At 36.5% G+C, this 21,075-nt stretch overlaps 1 protein-coding gene across 1 annotated transcript in view; it reads right to left on the bottom strand.

Annotated features, from left to right (window-relative positions):
- The window catches only part of LOC144661482 (adenylate cyclase type 5-like), a 36,816-nt gene extending 15,753 nt beyond the window's left edge, over positions 1 to 21,063 (bottom strand). The window contains exons 1-13 of the mRNA XM_078522262.1: positions 19,807 to 21,063; positions 16,014 to 16,163; positions 14,663 to 14,790; positions 13,202 to 13,313; positions 12,036 to 12,163; positions 10,252 to 10,410; positions 8,094 to 8,232; positions 7,865 to 7,867; positions 5,395 to 5,456; positions 4,469 to 4,558; positions 4,308 to 4,371; positions 1,572 to 1,669; positions 716 to 800 (exon numbers count right to left, since the gene is read on the bottom strand). Coding sequence (XP_078378388.1) covers positions 716 to 800; positions 1,572 to 1,669; positions 4,308 to 4,371; positions 4,469 to 4,558; positions 5,395 to 5,456; positions 7,865 to 7,867; positions 8,094 to 8,232; positions 10,252 to 10,410; positions 12,036 to 12,163; positions 13,202 to 13,313; positions 14,663 to 14,790; positions 16,014 to 16,163; positions 19,807 to 20,772 — 2,184 coding nt within the window. The 5' untranslated portion in view covers positions 20,773 to 21,063. The remainder of the gene's footprint in view (positions 1 to 715; positions 801 to 1,571; positions 1,670 to 4,307; positions 4,372 to 4,468; positions 4,559 to 5,394; positions 5,457 to 7,864; positions 7,868 to 8,093; positions 8,233 to 10,251; positions 10,411 to 12,035; positions 12,164 to 13,201; positions 13,314 to 14,662; positions 14,791 to 16,013; positions 16,164 to 19,806) is intronic.
- Between the last annotated feature and the right edge of the window lie 12 nt (positions 21,064 to 21,075).

Below are 21,075 nucleotides of genomic sequence, written 5' to 3'. Positions count from 1 at the left end.
GGAACAAGTCAACCATGAAATGTCACACAAGGTGTTTTCTTACCATTTTGTTTGTCAGTCGCAACATTATTAGAGGCAGGCAAAGGGGATAAGGGGGGGGGGGGGTGAATTTTTTGTCCCCCCCCCCCACATGGCTCCTCTAAAGTGTTCACAAGACCAGCGCAGCTGTAAGCTCTAAGAGCTCTTGTTTATTTTCAGTCTTATCTTAAACTTTGGCTACCTGTGGTTCTGGCATGCCATTTTGCAGTGATGCCTCATAGGCATGATCTGGCAAGCATATTAAATGATTGAGTAGATGTCTTGGTGGGGTTTCATTTTTCCAAACTGAAGATTTCTAAAATATTGAAAACAGATTGGTGTGGACTGGAAAAGAGTGGGTTGTCATGGTAACAGAATTTTATTATCACTGTGTGTGTGTGTCACCTGTAGAAGTTTTAGTCTGTCAAGTTTCATCGGTCTCTGCAGCAAATTGACCAAGATAACTCAATTTTTATACTTGAAACAAAATGGGGTCCAGAAGATCACGTCATCAGTCACCTAATTTGCACTTTTTATGCTTTTTTACGTTTAAATATCTCCGGAACTAAAATGGATATTTGACAACAGAAAATACCATTTTCAATTGATCTTTCATTGAATTCTCTATGATACGTCTAAATTGCAAGTGGTGAAAAATTGATCATAGTAGCACTTTAAAACCCAACATATTGCTTACAGTGCATTTTTCAGCTACAACCAGCAAGAATATGACACCAACAACTAGAAATGTGCAGGTGAAAACAGCCATGGTAACAAAGGTTCTGAAAATGAACAAACAAACAATCACATAGAAATTAATACTACACTCAAATGAATACCAGCTGGTTACATGTATCTTTTTAATAATACTAGTTTACTCTTCAGTAAAAATACCCTCATTTCATAGATCCATTTCCAAAATTGGCTGCCATTCATTTTTGTTGCCCAAAAGAAATATATGTCAATGGAATTAAACCTACATAGCTATATATAATTAAACCTACATAGCTATATATAATTTTAAATCAAAAACACCAAAATTCCTCAGAATAGCATGTTATTTTATTTAAGTTTAAGTGTCAGGTTGTCAGGACAACAGAAGACAGTGGTGACCATAATTATTTGGAATGTGGGTCTATAGCACAACATTATCAACACTGAAGAGTTTGTTTCAATCAATGTTAAACATTCTAAGGCCAATCAAATTTTCATCCACTGGTGGACAGATTTCTATAAACTATAAAAATCCAGGTACTACAAAAAGGACCAAGAAATTCTAGCACTCCAGTTGAGTAGGAAGTAACTGATATTTACCGCATCCAACATTGTGTGGTTCCACAAAATGCCCATACTCCCCCCACAGAAGGAATTGGAAGTTCAAAGGCCAAAAACATTAAGGAAATGTACAAGGCTTAAATTGGAAATTCCAGAGGGGTGAGGGGTCTTAGGAAAATTCCCTTCCGTGGGGAAGGTATGGATAATTTATGGAACTACACATTGTAAACACAAAATTAAGTAACAAGTTGAAAATGATTTGCAACACTAGGACATACCTTGGAAGAGTTGTGATTTGAACAACAAATATCAAGATAAAGAGAAGAAAAATGCATGCTGTGTAAGACTTGAACATCCTGTCTTTTTCTTGAGAATACTGCAATGACAAAAAGTATTCAGCATTCATGATGTTGTTCAGTCTGCATACATGTACTAGCCTAGGGGCCCATCAGGTCAGAGCGTATCTCAGAGCTTATCACAGTTTCTGTAACACAAAGCAACTAGGAGAATTTCTACTTCCCCATGGATGGGATGCTAGTGTACATTGCAGGGTACTTCAGCATAAATTTGCCAGTACCTGCAGGCACTGTGGGAGGAAAGTGTCTTGCCCAAGAACACCAAGTAGTGCCCTGGCCAAGCTAGGCTCATCCCCAGAATGCTCAGTCCAAAGTCCACTGCACTAACCATTTGGCCATCACACAGTAATTGTTAGTTGAAAACTTGTCAGAAGTGGCACTACTGTTAGTTTTAAAAAATAAAATAACTTTTCATTGCATTATAATCAAGCATGCTTTTGTTGTAGATTCAAATGATCTTTAGGTCAAAATGATTACAAACTAGTTCAATTGATGAAAAGATGAATTTTATTGTTCACTACGTCACCAGTGTGGGAGTTCCCAACAGGAATCCAGCCCATGGCCTATCAGATACTGGTTGGGCGCTCTAACCACTAAGCTACAAGAGACTTGTAGTGAGCTAGGCCATTAACTACAACTGTCGAAAAAGTAGTTGGAACGCTTACACTAAGAAGACAAAAATGTGGATAACAAACTTGATGCTTTAACTTTCTCAATGGGGCATGCAAACATTTTAAGAGGTCCCCCTACCCCCTTTCAATGTTGAACCCATTGTGGCTAAGGATTTTCTGTGCAATATATTCAGGAGCTCAACATTGAGAAGGGCAGGAGGGAGTGAAGGAACTTTTGATGATGGTTGTAGGTTCATATGTGACAGGCATACTGCATACTGCTTGGATCAGCAAAGTCAAAAGCATCAGGTGTGTAACAAAATAGTAAAGATGGCAAACCTCGAGGCCACAGGTTCAATTCCTGTCAGGGACTCAAATTTTTCCTTTGTCCCCTGCTCATGACATAGTGAACATTTCATCTTTATCATTTATCACAGAGCTACAATTTACCATCTTTACTATCAAATTTTATAAGTCCAATTCATATTTTTCTTTGTTTAAGGATAATTTTATTGCAATAAATCAGGAACAAGAGAATACAAATTAAACTAGTTTAAGATCATTTTATCCTGAAATTCATTTCAACAAACGAACAGTGGTTGTAAACCATATTGTCCTCCATTTATATAAACTAGTTGTACCTATCGGTAAGTGCCAACGAGCGAAATACTCATGTTTGTTCATAAGAACAGATATTGAATGGTTTTTGATAGAACTATATTTGAAATGACCAAAATATGGTAAATTGTATTTTAGGTAATATGCGAAAAAAGTGCTATTTCTCTGGTGTTCATAAATGACACAGGCTTGATAGCCTTTGTAGCAGGCGCCGTAGTTTCCAGCGCGCGTATTCTCGCGATCGCGCACTCTTTTAAACACACTAAAAAACGTACACAGATGTCTGCTATGCAGGCTACGGGTTTGACAGATTGATAACTCTTGACAAATCTTTAAATTCTTTTCAACTTTAAAATTTTACAAAATGTAGGCAATAATTAACTATTAAATGAGGTTTAATCACTGTTTGTTAAATACAACACGCGATGGTTAAAATTTTAACAGCGAGCCGCGTGGATGCCATTTTGGTCATTTGCTCTCTAGCAAGGAGTGAGAGACTGGGAACCAGTTGGGAAGAAAAATACAACCCAAATATATGCGGTTTACTTACACTCAAATATGGTAAAAAAAAAGTCCTTTACGCAGAACTTAAGATTTTCTCTGCCTATACACTCATACGCACACGGCTCTATGATTCTGCCGCCTCGACAGCCTCGCCTCTTGGCTCAGCTGTCTCGTTGGCAATAATGTAAAAGCAGCTTCGCAAATTCAACTTTCACCAACTGAAGATACACGCCTTACAAACTTAAAAAAACTTGCAGTCTAATTTGAAAGGCAATACAAACACAAATGTTTCTTGATATTGCAATGAGAAAAATGTAATGAGGGGTCCAAACAGAGGAAAATTGTTTATTTAATGTTACATGTATACTGCAGTTACAACAACAATAGTAATAAAAGTTTATATAGGGCTTAAACATTGCTGTTCTCACTGCTGTTTTGCAACAGGAAAATACCTAATTAATAGCAGTAAATGGAACAAAACATTGTTAAATTTAAGAAGCACAATAAGAATATACTAACTATCAGCTTTCAAGGCTGATATAGTAATAATCTAAAATAATAAGTTTCAGTTATTCCTTAAATAGGGGTATCAAATGGTCTTTGCGAGCATTTGCGAGCATGCGAGCACAGCGTTTTTCTTTGCGAGCACGAGCATTGACAAAAATTAGCCTTGCAAGCAACAAGCACTTTTCAAAAACCTACCTTCACTAAAAACCGAGCATGCGGACACTTGTAAAATTGTGCGAGCACGAGCAAATGAGCACCCACTAAAATTTTGCGAGCATTTGCGAGCATTGCGAGCACTGCGACATTTTGAGGGACCATTCATGACCCCTTTAAATGATAAATATGGCAGCATTTACTAAAGATATTGTAACAAAAAAATTATGAAACAATGTATGAGTATCAACAGATCAATACATACAAGCTCTTCTTTTTCTGGATGCTTAAATGTGAGAAGTAGGGGTCGCACATAATCCTTCCGCAGCCTAAAATAAAGTAACATGTATCAATCTAAGTAGCTGCAAACCACTAACAGAAAACAACCTTGACAAAAGGAAAAGCATGTAAGAAAAAGAAACTTACTTGTCAATACTGCGAGCTTCAATGGAGCTTCCCAGAAATTCATTGACCTCATCTTCTGGATCTTGCTGACTTGATGCTGTAATACCTAACCTGCAAATCAACGAGTACACCTTTACCAGATACCACCAGGAATTTAACAAAATTATTTTTTTTTGCTTTATTGCATTACTATGTTCACAGATTTGTTCCAAGTAATTAATTACTGTCAAATAATTAAGTTAACATAAGCTTTAAGTTTCCACACCAACCCCCACCCCTCCTCATTCAGCTTGGATTTCCATGACTTCTAGATCCATTCCAACACTAATTTCCAAGGCAAAAGACCCCCTACCACCCAGAGTTCCATTAATTTTCTTGATAATCCTCAATTTAATTTACACTCAATTGAAAAGACACAAGGGCATGTTCACAACTTGTTCTACTGTGGTTTCAGGAGAAAGAGAACCTGTTTTAAATGTAAGACAACATTCTGTATCAAACACCTAAAGTAGGCCACTACATGTATTTCTCTAATACATATTAAAATATCTGCAAAGTGGATAGGAAGCGATTTTGAGACTAGGTCACACTGCATTGAACTTGACCATCGGGAGAAGCTATTTCACTGACAACCCTCTCCTCTTTGGAATTTCCAGGGCCTTTTACCCCCAACTCCCCCCTCCCCCTAAACTCCCCCCCCCCTAACACACACCCCTCTGAATTTTCTAATTTACTTCAGCTCCATGGTGGGAGTATGCTTTTAGCAACAAAATTGGTGTCATGCAGTCTTGCCAAACTGTTTCCTTACTTCAGGAATGAAGTAAAAACTGCCTCTTGTAGACCATTAATTCTTCTAGCAGTCACTTAACGGTACCGGAGGTGTAGTTTAACCTTATTTTGTGGTACACTATCCTTGGCATTTCTGAGTTACCGGTACATGAACTTACCTTGCCTGCATTTTCTTGTCGGTTTCATCCTGCTTGGTCTCTTTAATAACAGTATCAATTCGCTGGAATTATTGTAAAAGAGATCTTTACAAAAATGTAATACTACTACAATCATCTTTAACTCACTTTCCTTTAGGTCATTAATTAAGACTCTATTTTGTTTGTGTCACTTTTTTGTCTTAAATTTAAAGTGCCTATAACCCCTAAAACTTTTTTTGGCTGGATTAAATCTTTTGATTATACTGAGAAAATGCTAGAAACATTTTTGGATTTAGTCAAAACTGCGATTTTTACAAAAGTTGAGATTATTCAACACATGACCGAGTAAAGCGGAAACTGGGACTAGTGACGTCAACCGAGTAGATTTGCAACAGACTGAAGTAAAAAATTGATTACAGGAATTGATGAGGACAGGAAGACTAGATTTTTTGTAGAATATCAATGTAATGATTTTTCTGCACAAAATGTTTGTTTAAGATAGTTTAAGTGCTTCTAGTGAGTACAGTTTATTTGAATCAGACTGATTTCCTTCGTCTCTGCATACTCTTCAAGCAAGTTGAACTCACTGAAAAAACACACAATCGCCCGCTGAAGACAGACGTATATTAAACACGAAACTAAAATTAGAATGAATTTATTTCAACTTCGTTCAAAATATATATTGTGAATGTAAAAAAAAAGAGAATTGCTGGAGTACTCAAAATTCAAAAAAACTGCTTCCCGAAAGCGCTAATAAACATGCAGTTTTAAATAATTATGCACAACCTGATCAAAATGTGAATTCTCAACCTTCGCAGAGTGTGCATAAATAAAATCCCTTCAAAGTTTTGAAGAGATATAAAATAGATGGACTTGGCTTTACTCACGCACGAATGATTTGTAGTCAGCTATTTGTATGGGACCGGATGATTTGCAGACTCGTATTTAGCTATTCATCGCATTTGTTCATACAATAATATTCTTAAGTTTTCTGTTTGAAGCCAATAAAAGATATCTTACCTTGCTTTTAAGTGCTTAAGCTGCACACTTTTATTAACTAACGCAAAGCCTGAAGACAGTCCACATCTTTACTGGGTTGATGTCACAGATTGTGCTGGACCCAGACACTCTTGACTGGGTCAGCAGATTGGTCATGTTTCTTATTATTAAGACTTTCCTTGACTTTAAAAATTTGAAAAAAATCACGGTTTTAACCAGATCCAAAAATTTTTGCAGCACTGTGCTCAGTATAAACAAATATTTAATTAGACGAAAAAAACCTTTTGGGGTTATTGGCACTTTAATCACAGAACAGAACATTAATATTTATGTTCTAGATGCAAATATCTAAAGTGAAAATAAGTCATGTCAGTCAGTGTACATGTAAGCATATATCATCACAGTCACAGATGACCAATCACAACTGAGCCATGATGTCACATGATAAGAGCTTGTGAAACATCCTTTCTACAGTTAAGGGACAGAATAGTGTCCCTTTTACAGGGGGTAGAACAATTAACAACTATTCACCGGAAATGAAGGTGGTTAGTGGTGACTCACAGCTCGGGAAATATCCACCACTGGCAACAAAAACTGAGGTGAATAGTTGTTTTAGTATATACTAAGACAGTGCAGTGAGATTAAAAAAATGAAAAGGATGATTTTAACTCATTTTTTTGTAGTTCCTGTCAATGATTACAATTTTTGTGTGCAAGTTGCTTGGAGGTGAATAGCAAAGGATATCCAGAGTTTGAGTAGCCAATCGGAGCATGCCGGCCAGCAATGCTATCCACCTGTACATACTCATTTATATTAATGTTAAGTTGGACTCTTTGGAACAAGTGAACTGTCCATTAAAGGGAGGTGTCTGTATTACAGAGGTGTCAATTGGAAGAGGTTTGACTGTACCATGAATTTGAACCACCAAGGAGTTTTAGGTGGGCTGGGGGAGCTCATGTGTATTTGCCCAGAGAGGGGGTCAAACAAAAATCCACTTGGAAGTAAGCTGACAAGAGCAACTTCAACACTGATCATGGGAATAGGAAGTCACTCTGATTAATTAACAATTTTGATCAGACCACTACTTGCAAACTTCTTAATTACTCATTTCTATTTGAAGTACGTAAAAATTGGAAAGGGAAGGGTTGTATGCACAGGGGAGACAGAGGCCAGGGGGACTTTTATTGGCGAGGTGTAAGTATTGGTTTGCAGTTAAAATATCCTTACCTCCACATGGAAGGTTTCTGGTTTGAATTCCCCCTCCCCACCCCCTGGAAATTGCAGTTTAGCTTTGTACTATTCTCCCACCTCCTGAATTTTCAGTGACCTTTTATGGGGTGGGTATGGATATTTTCTGGCATCACACGTTCCATAAGAACTATGTAATTTAAAACATCTCTTTGTCATACAAAGATCTTTTTTCTTGCTAGCACTATGTAATTATAGCAAAGTTACATTGAAGCACCATTATTTTCTGTATACTAACACATACCTTCTATATAAGGCAACATCCAACAATAATGCAGGAAGTAATGTTTATGTGGAGAAACAAATATATTCATTTGTTAAATACTGCTCACATGGTTTGTCAAAATAGCTAAATAGGACTCTTAACAATATCTACTGTACTGCTTAGGTACAAAGCTGTTATAAGGAAGAAGTATCCAAAGCTTTTCCTAAAAAGAATTTTGACATATAAATCAAGCATTGCTTGTACATACCCTTGGGTGTTCAGCCACAATTAGGTATGATTCAATATTGTACTGCTTCAAATAAGCATCCCTTTCGTGACCACGTCCTTCTTCAACCTCATAATCACCATTTAAACAGTTGAGAACAGAAGTTGTAATGTGTACACGTCTGGCAAGAAACAGAAGAAAGTTCTGCTCACTCAGCACGTTTTCATTGTCACAAAATATCTTGTGATACATGTAAATATACCACTAGGACTCCGCAATAAATACATTTCATTGTACTTTTATTTATTAAGTTAGCTCAAAACAGTTTCTTGCAGTTTTCAGCAGCATCTTTGACAGATCAATACTACGACTCTTTTTCCAAATGACAAAGCAATTATTTTGGTGTTAAAAAGATGCCCAATCACTGGTGAACAAGTTATGAATCATTATTTTCTTGACATAATAAATTACCACAGCAACAGTACAACCGGTTAAAAAAAAACCCTGATTTTAGCTTCAAGTGCCTATAACTCAAACAAGTCTGGTGACCTCCATTTTTATTATTAAATTGTAATTGACAGGATAAGATGCAACTTTGCAATTTTTTGTTATTTCACAGTTAAAAATTACTCTACATGTACTTGTAAATGTAAATAATCAGAATCATAAGCTTAATTTTGGTTGAGATCAACACTCAATAAATCTAGCCATCCATCTAGCTGTCAATATAAGGCAGTATTGCTGTCTCAAAATCACAATAATTTAGTACTTTGGAATGCGATCCAACTAGTCTTTTTGAAAACTAAGTGGACAATTGACATACCATAAAGATCCATGCATAAGCTGCACCTTTTTACTTAAAATCCAATTTGATTATTTTATAGAAAATGCACAATATAAATATTAAATATTATTATTAAAATGTAAGTCAAAAATCAGGGGTGCAGCTTATCTACGGAAACATCGCTGGTTGCAGTTCTTAAAAGCCTTATTAATATTCCTAAAAAAACTTCTCAATACTTTACTGAATAAACATAAAACAACCTGAAAACTTTGTTGCTGTTCACTACATAGCTTTTTGCAGTGATGCTTGCCAGTCAAATCAAAGCATGACTTTCCACCATGCTTTGGGACGTTATAGAATTAAGCCATGAATTATGTCCGAACGCCATGTTTGAGTGTGATGGAATAGAATATTTTATCTTACATGGTGATGATTGACACATTTGACAAATAAAATAAGAGTTGAATCTGATAAGAAACCACAAACCTGGTTTAAACTACCCAGAAAGGTGGTTTAGAATTAACCTAACCCTGTTAAAAAATCTATTGTTCTTTGATTTACCCTTTCCATGGGAACCGCTAACTTGGTTAAGAGTCAGTCAACTCTCCAATGAAGCGGCCGCATAAGACATTTTATTTTTTTAACCCAGTCAATTTTAATTGCTTAATTGGAAATAACCCAGTTAACTCGCCAAGTGTGGCCGCAGCCAATATTACAAAAAACTAACTGTTTTGCTATCCACCATGGCATCGTGGACTTGCGACAAGTGCTTCCTCGGTAAATTATGTGGTTGTTTTGTTCTTTCTTCGCTTGAAAACTGGCAAGCAATGAGCAGAAATAATGTTACAATGTAACAAAGCTCCAGAGAGATCCTGGAACAATTTCTGGCAATGAATTTGATAAAAGGAATGAAGATTATTTGGACAAGTGTAAAAGCTCAGACCGTGAACTTTTCACATGCTTCCAAGCTACTGACACTGTAGGAAGGATGAGTTTTTTTTGTTGTTCTGACATGAGTTTTTAACGTACATTTGATTTGAATTTGATTTATGTTGCTCAAAGCTATTTAAAACAATAAATACATCAACATATTTTCAAATATGCAAAATACTCATTTTTACTCTGCACGTGGGTGGAAAAATGGCCCACAGCAAAGGGGTTAAAAAAAAATATGATGGAGAACTCACTTAATATACAATCACAGCAGTTTTCATTTGTGGCAGTGCAGTGATACTGTACATTACTGTGTAATTCTTCTCCAATTCTTTTAATGGAAACAAGATCAAAGAAGGGCCATGGTAGATCTGATCACAGTAGGGGGGCACTGGTTTGTTAGTATTTTTTATGCTATTTTAGTGCTTAACCCTCATTAAATAAAGACTTAACTTACTTACTATCACTTAGTTTTGGACATACCCTGGAAGACCTCCTGACTCCATATGATTTGCTGTTGTCACATCGTCAGACCAGACATCATATTGCCACTTGACAAGTCCCAAAACACCACTGTGAACCTTTCCCATGTGAACACCAACTCTCATGTTCAAGTTAACACCTGTTGCTTCACGTACACTCCTGCAGTTACACAGATTACTATAATAAGTCAGGTGTACTTCTTAATCACTAAGCCTATAAGGTACACAGCAAATTCAAGTTTGGCTCCATGTTCCAGCAAACTTTCAAGGCATTCTTGCTGACATTTTTACATTTTAAAAATTAATGAAAACTGATGATATGTTCAGAATGACGTTATTTCACTTGACGATACACATATCATTAATTAGTTAATGCATGCCTTTAACTATTATGTACAACAAGAAGCAAAAAAAACAAAGAACCACAGAAGCATTTAGTTTATAATTTAGAAGAGGCCTTGAGCCATAAAAAATGATTTCAAAAGGTCTGAACAAACTCAAAATCCTGGCATGTTTCTGGATATTTCCGTACAAGAGTTTCTTCGATGTAACCCATCATTGGGCAGGTTGGGCTCTAGCCTCCAATAAGCCTTTTCAAAGCTGGCTTTCACGTCGACGGGGGAAACCCGTTGCGGGATGGCAAATTTTAAACCACGGCAAAGCACTAATTTTTGGAAAAAGGAAAGCTCATACGATGAGACCACTGTTGGCCAACGTTTTCATGGGTTACATCGAAGAAACTCTTGAGCGTGAAGGTAAAATGTGACCAATTGAAAGCACTGTTCTCCCGGCTGAAATATCCGGAACAGCTCATTAATACCACCGTCCGTTGTTTTGTAAGTTCAAAGACCGAAGATTGACAACCAATACCAGCCACTGGTGAGAGTGCAACAGTTCGAATAGTATTACCCTTCAAAGATCAGGATTCTGCAGATTTTGTACAGATTGAAACAACTCAACGACCTAAGCCATAAAACGCGCACAGTCATTCAACCAGTTTTTGTTAGCAACAAAATCGAACAAAAGCTTAAAGTACAAGAGAAAAAACCACCTATTGTAAACCAGCAGTGTGTTGTATATAGATTTCAATGCGACTTGTGTGATGCAAGTTATGTAGGATATACACTGAGGCATTTACATCAGCGCGTGGAAGAGCACAAGAACAAAACATCATCTATTGGCAAGCATTATAGAGACAAACACTGTATTGTCCCAAAAGACCTTGACAAACAGTTTCATGTCATCAAGAAGTGCAAGAATAAGTTTGATTGTTTAGTGCATGAAATGCTAGTAATCGGAGAATTGTCACCATCTCTAAATGTCCAATCAGACTCAATCCGAGCCAAACTATTTGCGTGACATTGCATATTTTATTATGTTAATCTTAAGCAAACTTTTTCTGACAGTTTATTCTTTTCATTTTTGAACTTGAAAATGGTGTCATGACGACTCTGAAACGTCGTTTGTTATTATCGTTTATTTTTACTTGCCTGTGTTTATCAAAACCCTTGTGTCTGATTTATTGCCCTATTTATTAAACATAAAAATTTCTGTTTTGAGAAAACTGGTGGTGGCCTGTTGGTAGACTGTCAGTAATCTGTTGGCCAACAGTTGGTGGAAGGGAGCTGTTCTTCGCAATTAACTTGGATACTGAGGAAAGTGTTGTGGAGTAGGAAATAAAATAAAATGAAATTTAAAACAGAATGAATTAAAGGAACATAACTTGAAAAGTACAAAGATAGCAACAACCTCATATTTACAAATCTCACATTAAACTTTACTTACGCAATAGCGTCAATCATTTCTAAGCCCATTTCAATACAACAGTGAGCATGATCAGGTCGTGGATCTGGTAAACCAGACACACAGTAGTAACAATCACCCAAGATCTTGATGCGCAGACAATGGTTTTCCTTTAAGAGATAGGAAGTTTAATGTGTAAACAACAGATAGAAAACAATTTTACCAACATTAGCATACACATGAGTACCAGCCTGATAAGCCGTAAGTTAAACTTTCCAACAATCATAACATCAGTCGTCTTTTGAATTGGCCGTCTTAGTTATTCCATCACCCTCTTTTAATACCAACTTGTTCTTATTCCCAAATTACCGTAAAAACCTGCAGATAAGCCGCACCTTTTTTCCAAAACTCTTCGCTCAAAATTGAGGGTGCAGCTTATCAGCAGGAACATTTGGAAAAGGTGCCGAAAATTTTTGTGAATTGTCACTTTTATGGAAAAGTATGCAAGGGAGTATTGGTCATTGCTTTTGCAAGTTTGACAGCCCCTTAAGGTATCACGGAAGGAAAATAGGCGTTTTCGTTCCAAGTGAAATTGTGTGCAAACCATCAATGGTAACTCCAATAAAGTATATATTTTCTGAAAGCTTATTGAACAAAGATTCTAATTGTGCATTTTGTTTGCATCATATAGACCATAATAAGCAACGTCAACACTTTGTTTGCAATTATGATGTTGCGCAACGTTAGGTTTATTTGAGAACACATTTACATGAGGGCCTAAACTTTTATGTGTAATTTGATCTACATATATTGGTCTAAAAAACGGTGTCTCAGATTTTTCTTTTCTTGCTCCATTAATTTTTTATGAATTTTTAATCTAAAAGAAGCCCTAAAAACGCCATTTTAAAGTTTAAAAAATACTAGAAAAAATCAACCATATGTTAAAGTTGGTGTTCATTATATTATTAAAGAGCTGAAATTGTGGGTAAGACCGAAATATTTCCGTTTCAATGTTTAGTGAGTTTACGTTCGATGAAGAAGACTCGACTTTGGATTTCCTTTGGTTTTCCAAAATTTGAGTTGCTAACTTCAGGCTGTGGCTTATCTGCAAGTGCGGCTTACCTGCGGGTGTTTATGGTATTAAATATTAGACTAACACACAAAACTGAATATACATGTACAATCACATAGGAAAGAATAGACCATACCACAGCAAGCATATCAAAGCTGGCAAACAATTCGTTGAGATATTGAACTAGCTGCTGAGCTGTACATTGGGATGAGAGCATTGTGAATCCTTCTATGTCAGCAAACAAGATACTGAAATAAGAGTGAACAGAAAATTAAGGTGGCTAGTAATAGTTTAAATATTCCCGTCTTTGGCATTCTATTGCTGCTACACCTGTAATGTTGAGGATTAACTTTCAGAACATCACTGAGACGTCAAAATTCGTTGCCATGGCAACTACAAAAGTGGTCAAAGATACCTTATTTTTGACTGTTTAAGGCTAATTACTCTAAAGCTAGACAGTAAAAGTTTTTTTTATATTTTTTTGTCTAAAGGACAAAAGAAACGATCTAGCAAATTTTTAAAAAAATTCTGTCAGAAATGTTCAGAGCCACCTTACATTTATGCAAAAATAAGGTAGCTCCGAATCCTTTTGACAGATTTCTTAAAAAAAAAAAAAAACATTTTGAAATCTCTGTACAGGTCATCTTTGTGCCTGGTTGAGCAAACAATGCAGCAGTGTTTTGCTATCAAAATAGATTAACATAAAGCCTGCCAATGTGTCCATTTAACATGTCAACCGTATAAAATCATGCATAAGACATCTGGGAAAAGAACAAACAAAAATTTCTCTGGAGCTCTTTGACAAAGCTATGGAATTTCTTTTCCACCACAAAAATACACCACACACTCAATTTGAAAACAAAAAAAATAATTCATGTTCTGAAAGGATTCCATTTTCTTCTTCCAGATTTGGCTGAGTGCATGCTATCGCCTGGCAAGCACAAGCAAACTTCATGTTTTCAGTTTTCCCCTTTATTTTGTCACTACAATGCATATGCCCACTTCTTGACTGAATGCTATTGCAGTTCATAAATGCACATTACATTTAAACTATACAAAATTGTCTTGACAGCAAATTTTTAATGCATTTGACTTCAAGAAAACAAGACCTCAGTGGCAATTTGAACTAAATTTTGCTAACTTCTGTCACAGTTGAGGAGGACATAATTTGCTTGGTTTACAAGTATTTTGATCATTCAAATTGCGTTCATTGCTTCTGCAAGGCATTTTTATGCACGTTTTGATCATTGGAAGCATTTTGCATCATTCGTTTCAATCATTTAAAGCATTTGAAGCATACCACCAGTTGGTTAAATTAACAGTCTCCATGAATTTAATTATTTGAGATAAGCTCCAACCTACTCTACATGTTCTAATTTGACACTGGTACGCGAACACTTATTAAAATTATTCATTTTGTTTTTAACATGAATAAATCTTCTTGAGTTTTCTTGAGTTCTACTTCTGATTTTTCCTGCAGTCTCTACATTTCAAGTTTTCAGTCCACTGCTTAGCACGCAGTACTTAGCATGTGCTCAGCCATATTTTAGATTGTAACTTCTGTTATTATTGTGATTCACTTTGTACAGGTACAAACCTAACATTCTCATGTCTTTGAATGAAGATTTTGCGGAACTGCATTGTTTCCGCCATCCTGTCATTTTCTATATGTGCCTTCATTTCCATGGCAACATGTCTTGGTAAAACTGACAGCAGTAAGCGTTCCTGTAATTAAAAGGACAAGAAGGATTAATATTTATTTCATTATTATAGTTGCTGTGCTTATTTTGAGACACAAATCTATATTGATAATTAGAACATGTTTTACATAATGTGGCTTCTACAGTTCTTGAAGTCGACATGTTCACATTGTAGCAAAAAATAATTAACTTAAAGTTATTTTAAAAAAAAATGCATAAAGTAAAAATAAAACAAGAGCATCTGTTTATACTCTTCTTTTTGATCGCACATAATTATAAACATATACACTCTATACACCATTAGTTAAAATGAATCCGTCAAACATGGTGAGCGTGTGCTGGTGTATGTTTCATCATTTGTTTGAGCCACTAGATCAAAGCAAAGAGTAGATATGGAGGCAGTGAAAGATTTTTACCTTCTCAATTTTTTTGCAAACAAAGTAGGATTTATTTTACAAGGTACCGGTGTGATGTTCAAACTCGAGACAAATCATTATCTTGAATTATATAGCGATATAAATAAAGTTTGCTCATTACCAAAAGAGGCTGAAGTGTTTTCAGAAGTTTAACTTGCACTTGTTTGTGTTGCAAATAAAAATTATAGCCTCTACAGTGGTATACTTTGAAGTTTTAGCAACTTTCAGTTGCACCTGGCAATGTGTCTTTACTTTGTCACGGCTATTAAATTATTTAATTGTTATGAACTTGATGGAACACACTTCATGTTAGTTTATCGACATGTCGAAGGTATATGCAGCTTGCAAAATTCGTTATTTCGAATTTCGCTGTCTCGAATTTTCAACGAAGCGTGTGTCAATAATTCTAAGAAATTTCTTTGAGAATTTGCAAGAAAAAAGAATGAATTTCAAAGAACTTTGTTTGCATTACTTTTGCACAGTTATAAAAGCACCCACAAATGTTCAAGAAACAAGTAAAAGTTCATAAAATGAAATGTCTATATAAACTTGAATGTTGCTTCACTGTCTGTTTCTACCCAATACACTGAAGAAGTTCTCATAAAAATACATTATACATCCCAAAAGCTAACTAAAGGTTTGTTAGGGGTGGGATGAAGGTATAGTCATCACTGCATTCAACAAATTATTAAAAAGTGATAAAAATAAACATATAGTAGATTCCTTTAAATGCAAAATTGAGGCGATTGCACTTTGCTCCATTTCATGCTGTCACGGGGACTAAAACAAGTAAAGACACCTTGGTTCTTTTAAGTCAAATACCATACAGTACCTGGTTCTGATTTTCTTTCATTATGGTCAATCGTGATTCTATGCATCTTCTAGTTTCCAGAAAAGCTCGCCGTTGAGAAATCTCTGTTGGATACTTTGTAAAAACGCCTGTTATATTGGCACATATGAATATAAACAGATTGCCAACAAGCTGTGGAGAATAAAATATGTGCAATTGAGAGATTAAGGTCAGAGTCTGTTTTGATCAAAGTGATCAGAGGAGCCAAATGAGTTATCTGCACCACCCCCTGACACCTGACCACATGAAGCCACTAGGACTACTGCTGCTGGCTGGCCCAGGTTGATACTCATAGATCAGAGCAGCTTTTAACATTAAGAGTCATGAAAACAAAACCAATTACAATAACCAATTACAACAAAAGAGAAGAACAAACTGACAATAACAGATATCACATACACATTATGTGGGTTTTGCAAATTACTTTCAACACTCCAATTGACAACAAACCCAAAGCATGTAAACTAAGATGTAAACGTGATGAGATAGCCTGTCAAAATTCCACTTTTAAGAAAAGGAAATAGAACTCACAGATTCAAGGATATACTGGCATCGAGTCTACATTGTATTTTTCATCTTATCAATTTATTTTCTTTCATCACAAATGCACTGATTGAACAAATGACATACTGATACCTACCTGTTGAATTTGCATTATTAAACAAGTGATGTTACAGGCAGCAAATGTTACTGCCTGATAAGTGGAACATTGTATTCTGGTACAGCACAGATATGCTATGATACTGATATTTATTTTTTAACAAATTGTCATGACGTTCATGCATGTATATGATTAAAAATTCATTGCTACCCATCATCTGAACATAACAGATATCCAGTGTTATTATTCAACAAATGACCGCTTTGCCCAAATGGGTTATTCCAGAAAAAATCCACCCCCGTTCCCCCAGATGGATGGGATGCTGGATAGACTGCTCGCAAGTCGTTTCTTAAAAAAATAAAGAACAAAACAAATTTAAAAACATCTCTTTCGAAAGGCATTTTAAAATGCAGTTCAGGGCTGTGAAAGTCTCAAAATCTAATTTAATTAATTTGCAGCTTTTACTTGCTGCCACGGAGTCTGCAGGAATCCTACTGCTAATCTATACAGGTGTTTGATGCAAAGTACTTTGCTCTAGAAAAACTAGTACCTCAAAGACAGCAAAGAGTTTTCTGAAAAAAATATATACAGCTATTTCAGTTAACGTTGTCCGGATCAAAGCTAAAAGACAAGACTGAAAGGCAGATTGGGTAGAAGAAGAGAGCAACTGCGCGTGCTGAATACTAAAATACCGTAAAATTCCGGTTATAAGCCCCCCCGCTTATAAGCCCTCCCGGTTATAGGCCCATCTACCTGGAACCAAAATGATACCTCCGGTTGATTTTTGTCCAACTAAAATTTCTATTACTCGATTCCCTAATGAATACTACCTTAAAATAAACCCACAGCAAAACATAACAACTTATTGGCAAACGAAAATCAACTTGTGGCAAAAGAAAATTCACTCACAGCAATAAAGATCAACTCATGGTAAAATAAAATCAACTAACGGTAATTGAAAATCAACTCACAACAAAACAAAATCAACAATTAAAATACAGTTGATGCAACTAATACAAAGTTTTCATAGATTTGCTGTTATTGAACAATTGTAATTCAGAAGAACCCAGGTAACTCGAACTCAGATATCTTGAAAACCCTGCCAACTCGAATTAACTTCCATTTCCCTCGGATTTGACCGCACTTTTCAGTCATTTTTACTCCGTTAACACGAACTCCGATAAAAAAAACCCCAGCTAACTTAAACTAAATTTTGTTTCCCTTGATCAAAATTTGGGTAAAATTTACTTCGATAACTTGATGAACAACCCACATTTTACCGGTTTTCTTTTGTATATGAATGCAAACACATGCCTGATTGATTGATACTCGTCTTGTATTCTGCTTCCGTGACCCGGTCGTCAGTTCTTGCTTTATTTACGAATTGGTAGTTCACAAAATTAGCATTTTCAAGAAACACACTCTTTTCTGTCTCCTCTGGAAATCCAAGATCTGGAACTCCCCCATGTCTTTGTAATTTCAAATGTAAGTATCCACCCGTGCCTTCAGAATTCCAGTTCAAATAACCCCCCCCCCCCCCCTGGGCCCTATGGTATGGATATTTTCTGGAATCGCCCATTGATTAGAGCAACAAACAGAATATATGATCGTATTAGAGTTTCGGATGAGATAAGTTAAATTTACACTGCACTGTATACCGAAGTGCTGAAAAATCAGTAACCTATCAATAATTAACTTGGCAAATTAAATATTCAATTGACCCTGACAACTCGAAACCCTCTAACTCAAACTGTTGGAGCGATCCGCGTGGACGGTCCTAAAAGGTGACTGATACCTTCAACTTGATTTCTGCCTCGAAAATCTGCATTTTATGTTACTTACTTAAAATTACAGTTGAACCCCTATTAAGCGGCCACCCTCTGGGAAATGGCAACTGACCACTTAATAGAGGTTGGCCGCTTAATAGGGGTTTGTCAGAAATTAGCATGAGGTCTTTTTAAAAGGTAACATTATTTCAATACAAAATAAGGTGAAAAGGAATAACGGAATCACAGGAAGACGACAATAAACCTGTGTTTGAATGATTTTATCGGCCGTCACGGTCTGAGATTGTTGGAAATTAATTTAAATATCGTATATTACATTCTTATTGGCCGCTAAATAGAGGTAAAAACAATAGAAGAACGCTCATCGGGGCGGCAGAAAGGTGGCTGCGGCCGCTTAATAGGGGTGGCCGCTTAAAAGGGGTTATATTTACAGTATTTTACTGACAATATTTTCGGGTCTTTAGTAACTGGCCGCTTAATAGGGGTTGGCCGCTTAATGGGTGGCCGCTTAATAGGGGTTCGACTGTAGTTGCAATCAACTGCATGATGGCAACAGATTCGATTCATCACCTCGTGGCATAAGCGATGTTGTCATGAAATCATCGCTTAAAGGGGACCCTGGACAGGGGATGGTCCAGAAGACCTTTCGAGCCACTGAATTGCCATCTGTTTTCCTTTTAGCAAGTGACACAAGATCAAAGATTTACCAATAAAATTAACTGCAATGACAGGATAATAGGAACGTTTTGTTGGGATGGCAGGATTTAACAACCTTATTGTTGCGTTCCATGGTATACCCGTCTCATTCACTGACTCTTAGCCATTAAGCATGTCACAATGATGCTGACCAATATCACAATGTAACCTTGAACATGAACCCGAGTTGTACACAATCTTTAGTCCTGTAACAGCAAATGACCTTTAGAAATTACTTGTTCACCTGATTTGAAAGACGTGTGCTACAGGAAATAACGAAGTTTTTTCCCGATTTTAACCAGCTGTTTATTGTAATTAAAATACGTCGCAATTCCACCTGCATTTGAAATAAGCAATGCTATAAACTGAAATCCATTCACCATTTTTTCCTAATTCGCGAGACAAATAAGTCAAAGAATATTACTAAACATTGTAACAAGAAACAAGAATTTTGCAAGAAAGACAACTTTAAAGTTTCAAGTAGGCTCTTTAAAAATACACTTGCCATAAGCTCGAGCATCACGTTTTTCTCAAAATGTAAACACTGGTTATAAATTATTTACGCTACGAGACATGTTGGGAAGCCGCTAGCATGCACGACACTGCAAAAATCATCATGAAACACAGATCTATACATTGTAACAACACACAAAAACAGTAAAAAAACATTCAAATTAAAAAACATGCTTACCAGTCTCGTAAGATTCGTATCACTGTTATTCATGGCTGCGCTTGATATTAGATGAATAGCAGGAAGAAGGCAACCTCCAAAAACTGCAATTCTCATCCTTACTGGTAACATGGTGTATGTCATGTAAACGAAGAAAGCTGTTAGCCATACGCCATCAGATGGTGAATAAAGGCTTTTGATATGGCTAGGATTTGCATACTGCCATGGTGGACAGACAACCGCAGCCAGCACAAATCCACAAAAGATGGCAAGTAAAATGTACGAAACCCAGTTCAAATGGCTCTGAGATGAACCACTTCTGTTCACAATCAAAGCAAGCAGGATGTACGCAACGGCGAAAATACACAGAGTAATGCCTTCGGCATTAGTTTTTGCCGGCATTTTATTTTCCATACCGAACTGCAATCCTATCAGAATAAAAGTTAAAATAAGTAGCAAACCAATGAGCCAGCTCATAAACTTTTGGTTCAAACGAAACACGTAACGCTGATACAGGCCCTCGAGCTTTTCCGATTCGAATCGCTTGGACTTGAAAACCCGCGTAAATAACGTCCAGTCGCCACAACAGGAATCCTCGCATATATGATCACCTTTCAACGCTTCGGGATCTTTTAAATCAAATTGTTTTCCATTTTTAACGTTAACATCTGGAAATCCGTTCGTTACATTGTCCTTCTGAGAAATTTCATTTTTGCTCGTCCTAATGTTGGCGTTTTCTTCAACACCAACTTCCACAGACTTAAGTCGAACTTCGGCCGATCCATTGCTTTCCATGCTGGTCAAAGTCTTCTGTCCTTCACTTGCAGTTCTTTTCGGAGACGCAGGCTTATTTTTATCCGTCACATTCTTGTTTAGGTCGCTCTGTGAAGCGCTTGTTTGTGGTTTCCCTTCTGTTTCCTCCCAAGCTCTTCTTGATGGTGTTGAAGACCTTCTGTTGAAAGCAGTAGAGTCAGACTGAGCTGACATGTTCAACGACTGAATAATAAATTTAGGGGCCAAGTTTGGCTTTCACGGAAAGCTAATGTGGCCCCTTTCATGAAAATTCTTTTGACACTAGGCCTGAAAAATTACTGAGGGCCGTAGCAACCGACTAAAACTCATCGGGTTCACGGGGCACCAAAACAAGAGAACAACCGTCCGCCATTATACGCGCTCTGGTGTAACAGAAAAATAGTATCTTTCACAGGATGCATCAAAAGAAACTGTGTTTCGTCTTAACACCGCATCTGTGCCTCTGGGTATTTTTAGAGCAACAAAATTCACATGTTA

This window comes from Oculina patagonica, chromosome 7 (assembly GCF_052425735.1).
Source record: "Oculina patagonica isolate OP01 chromosome 7, crgOcupat, whole genome shotgun sequence".
Classification (NCBI taxonomy): Eukaryota; Metazoa; Cnidaria; class Anthozoa; order Scleractinia; family Oculinidae; genus Oculina; species Oculina patagonica.
This window is presented reverse-complemented; position numbering and strand designations above follow the sequence as displayed.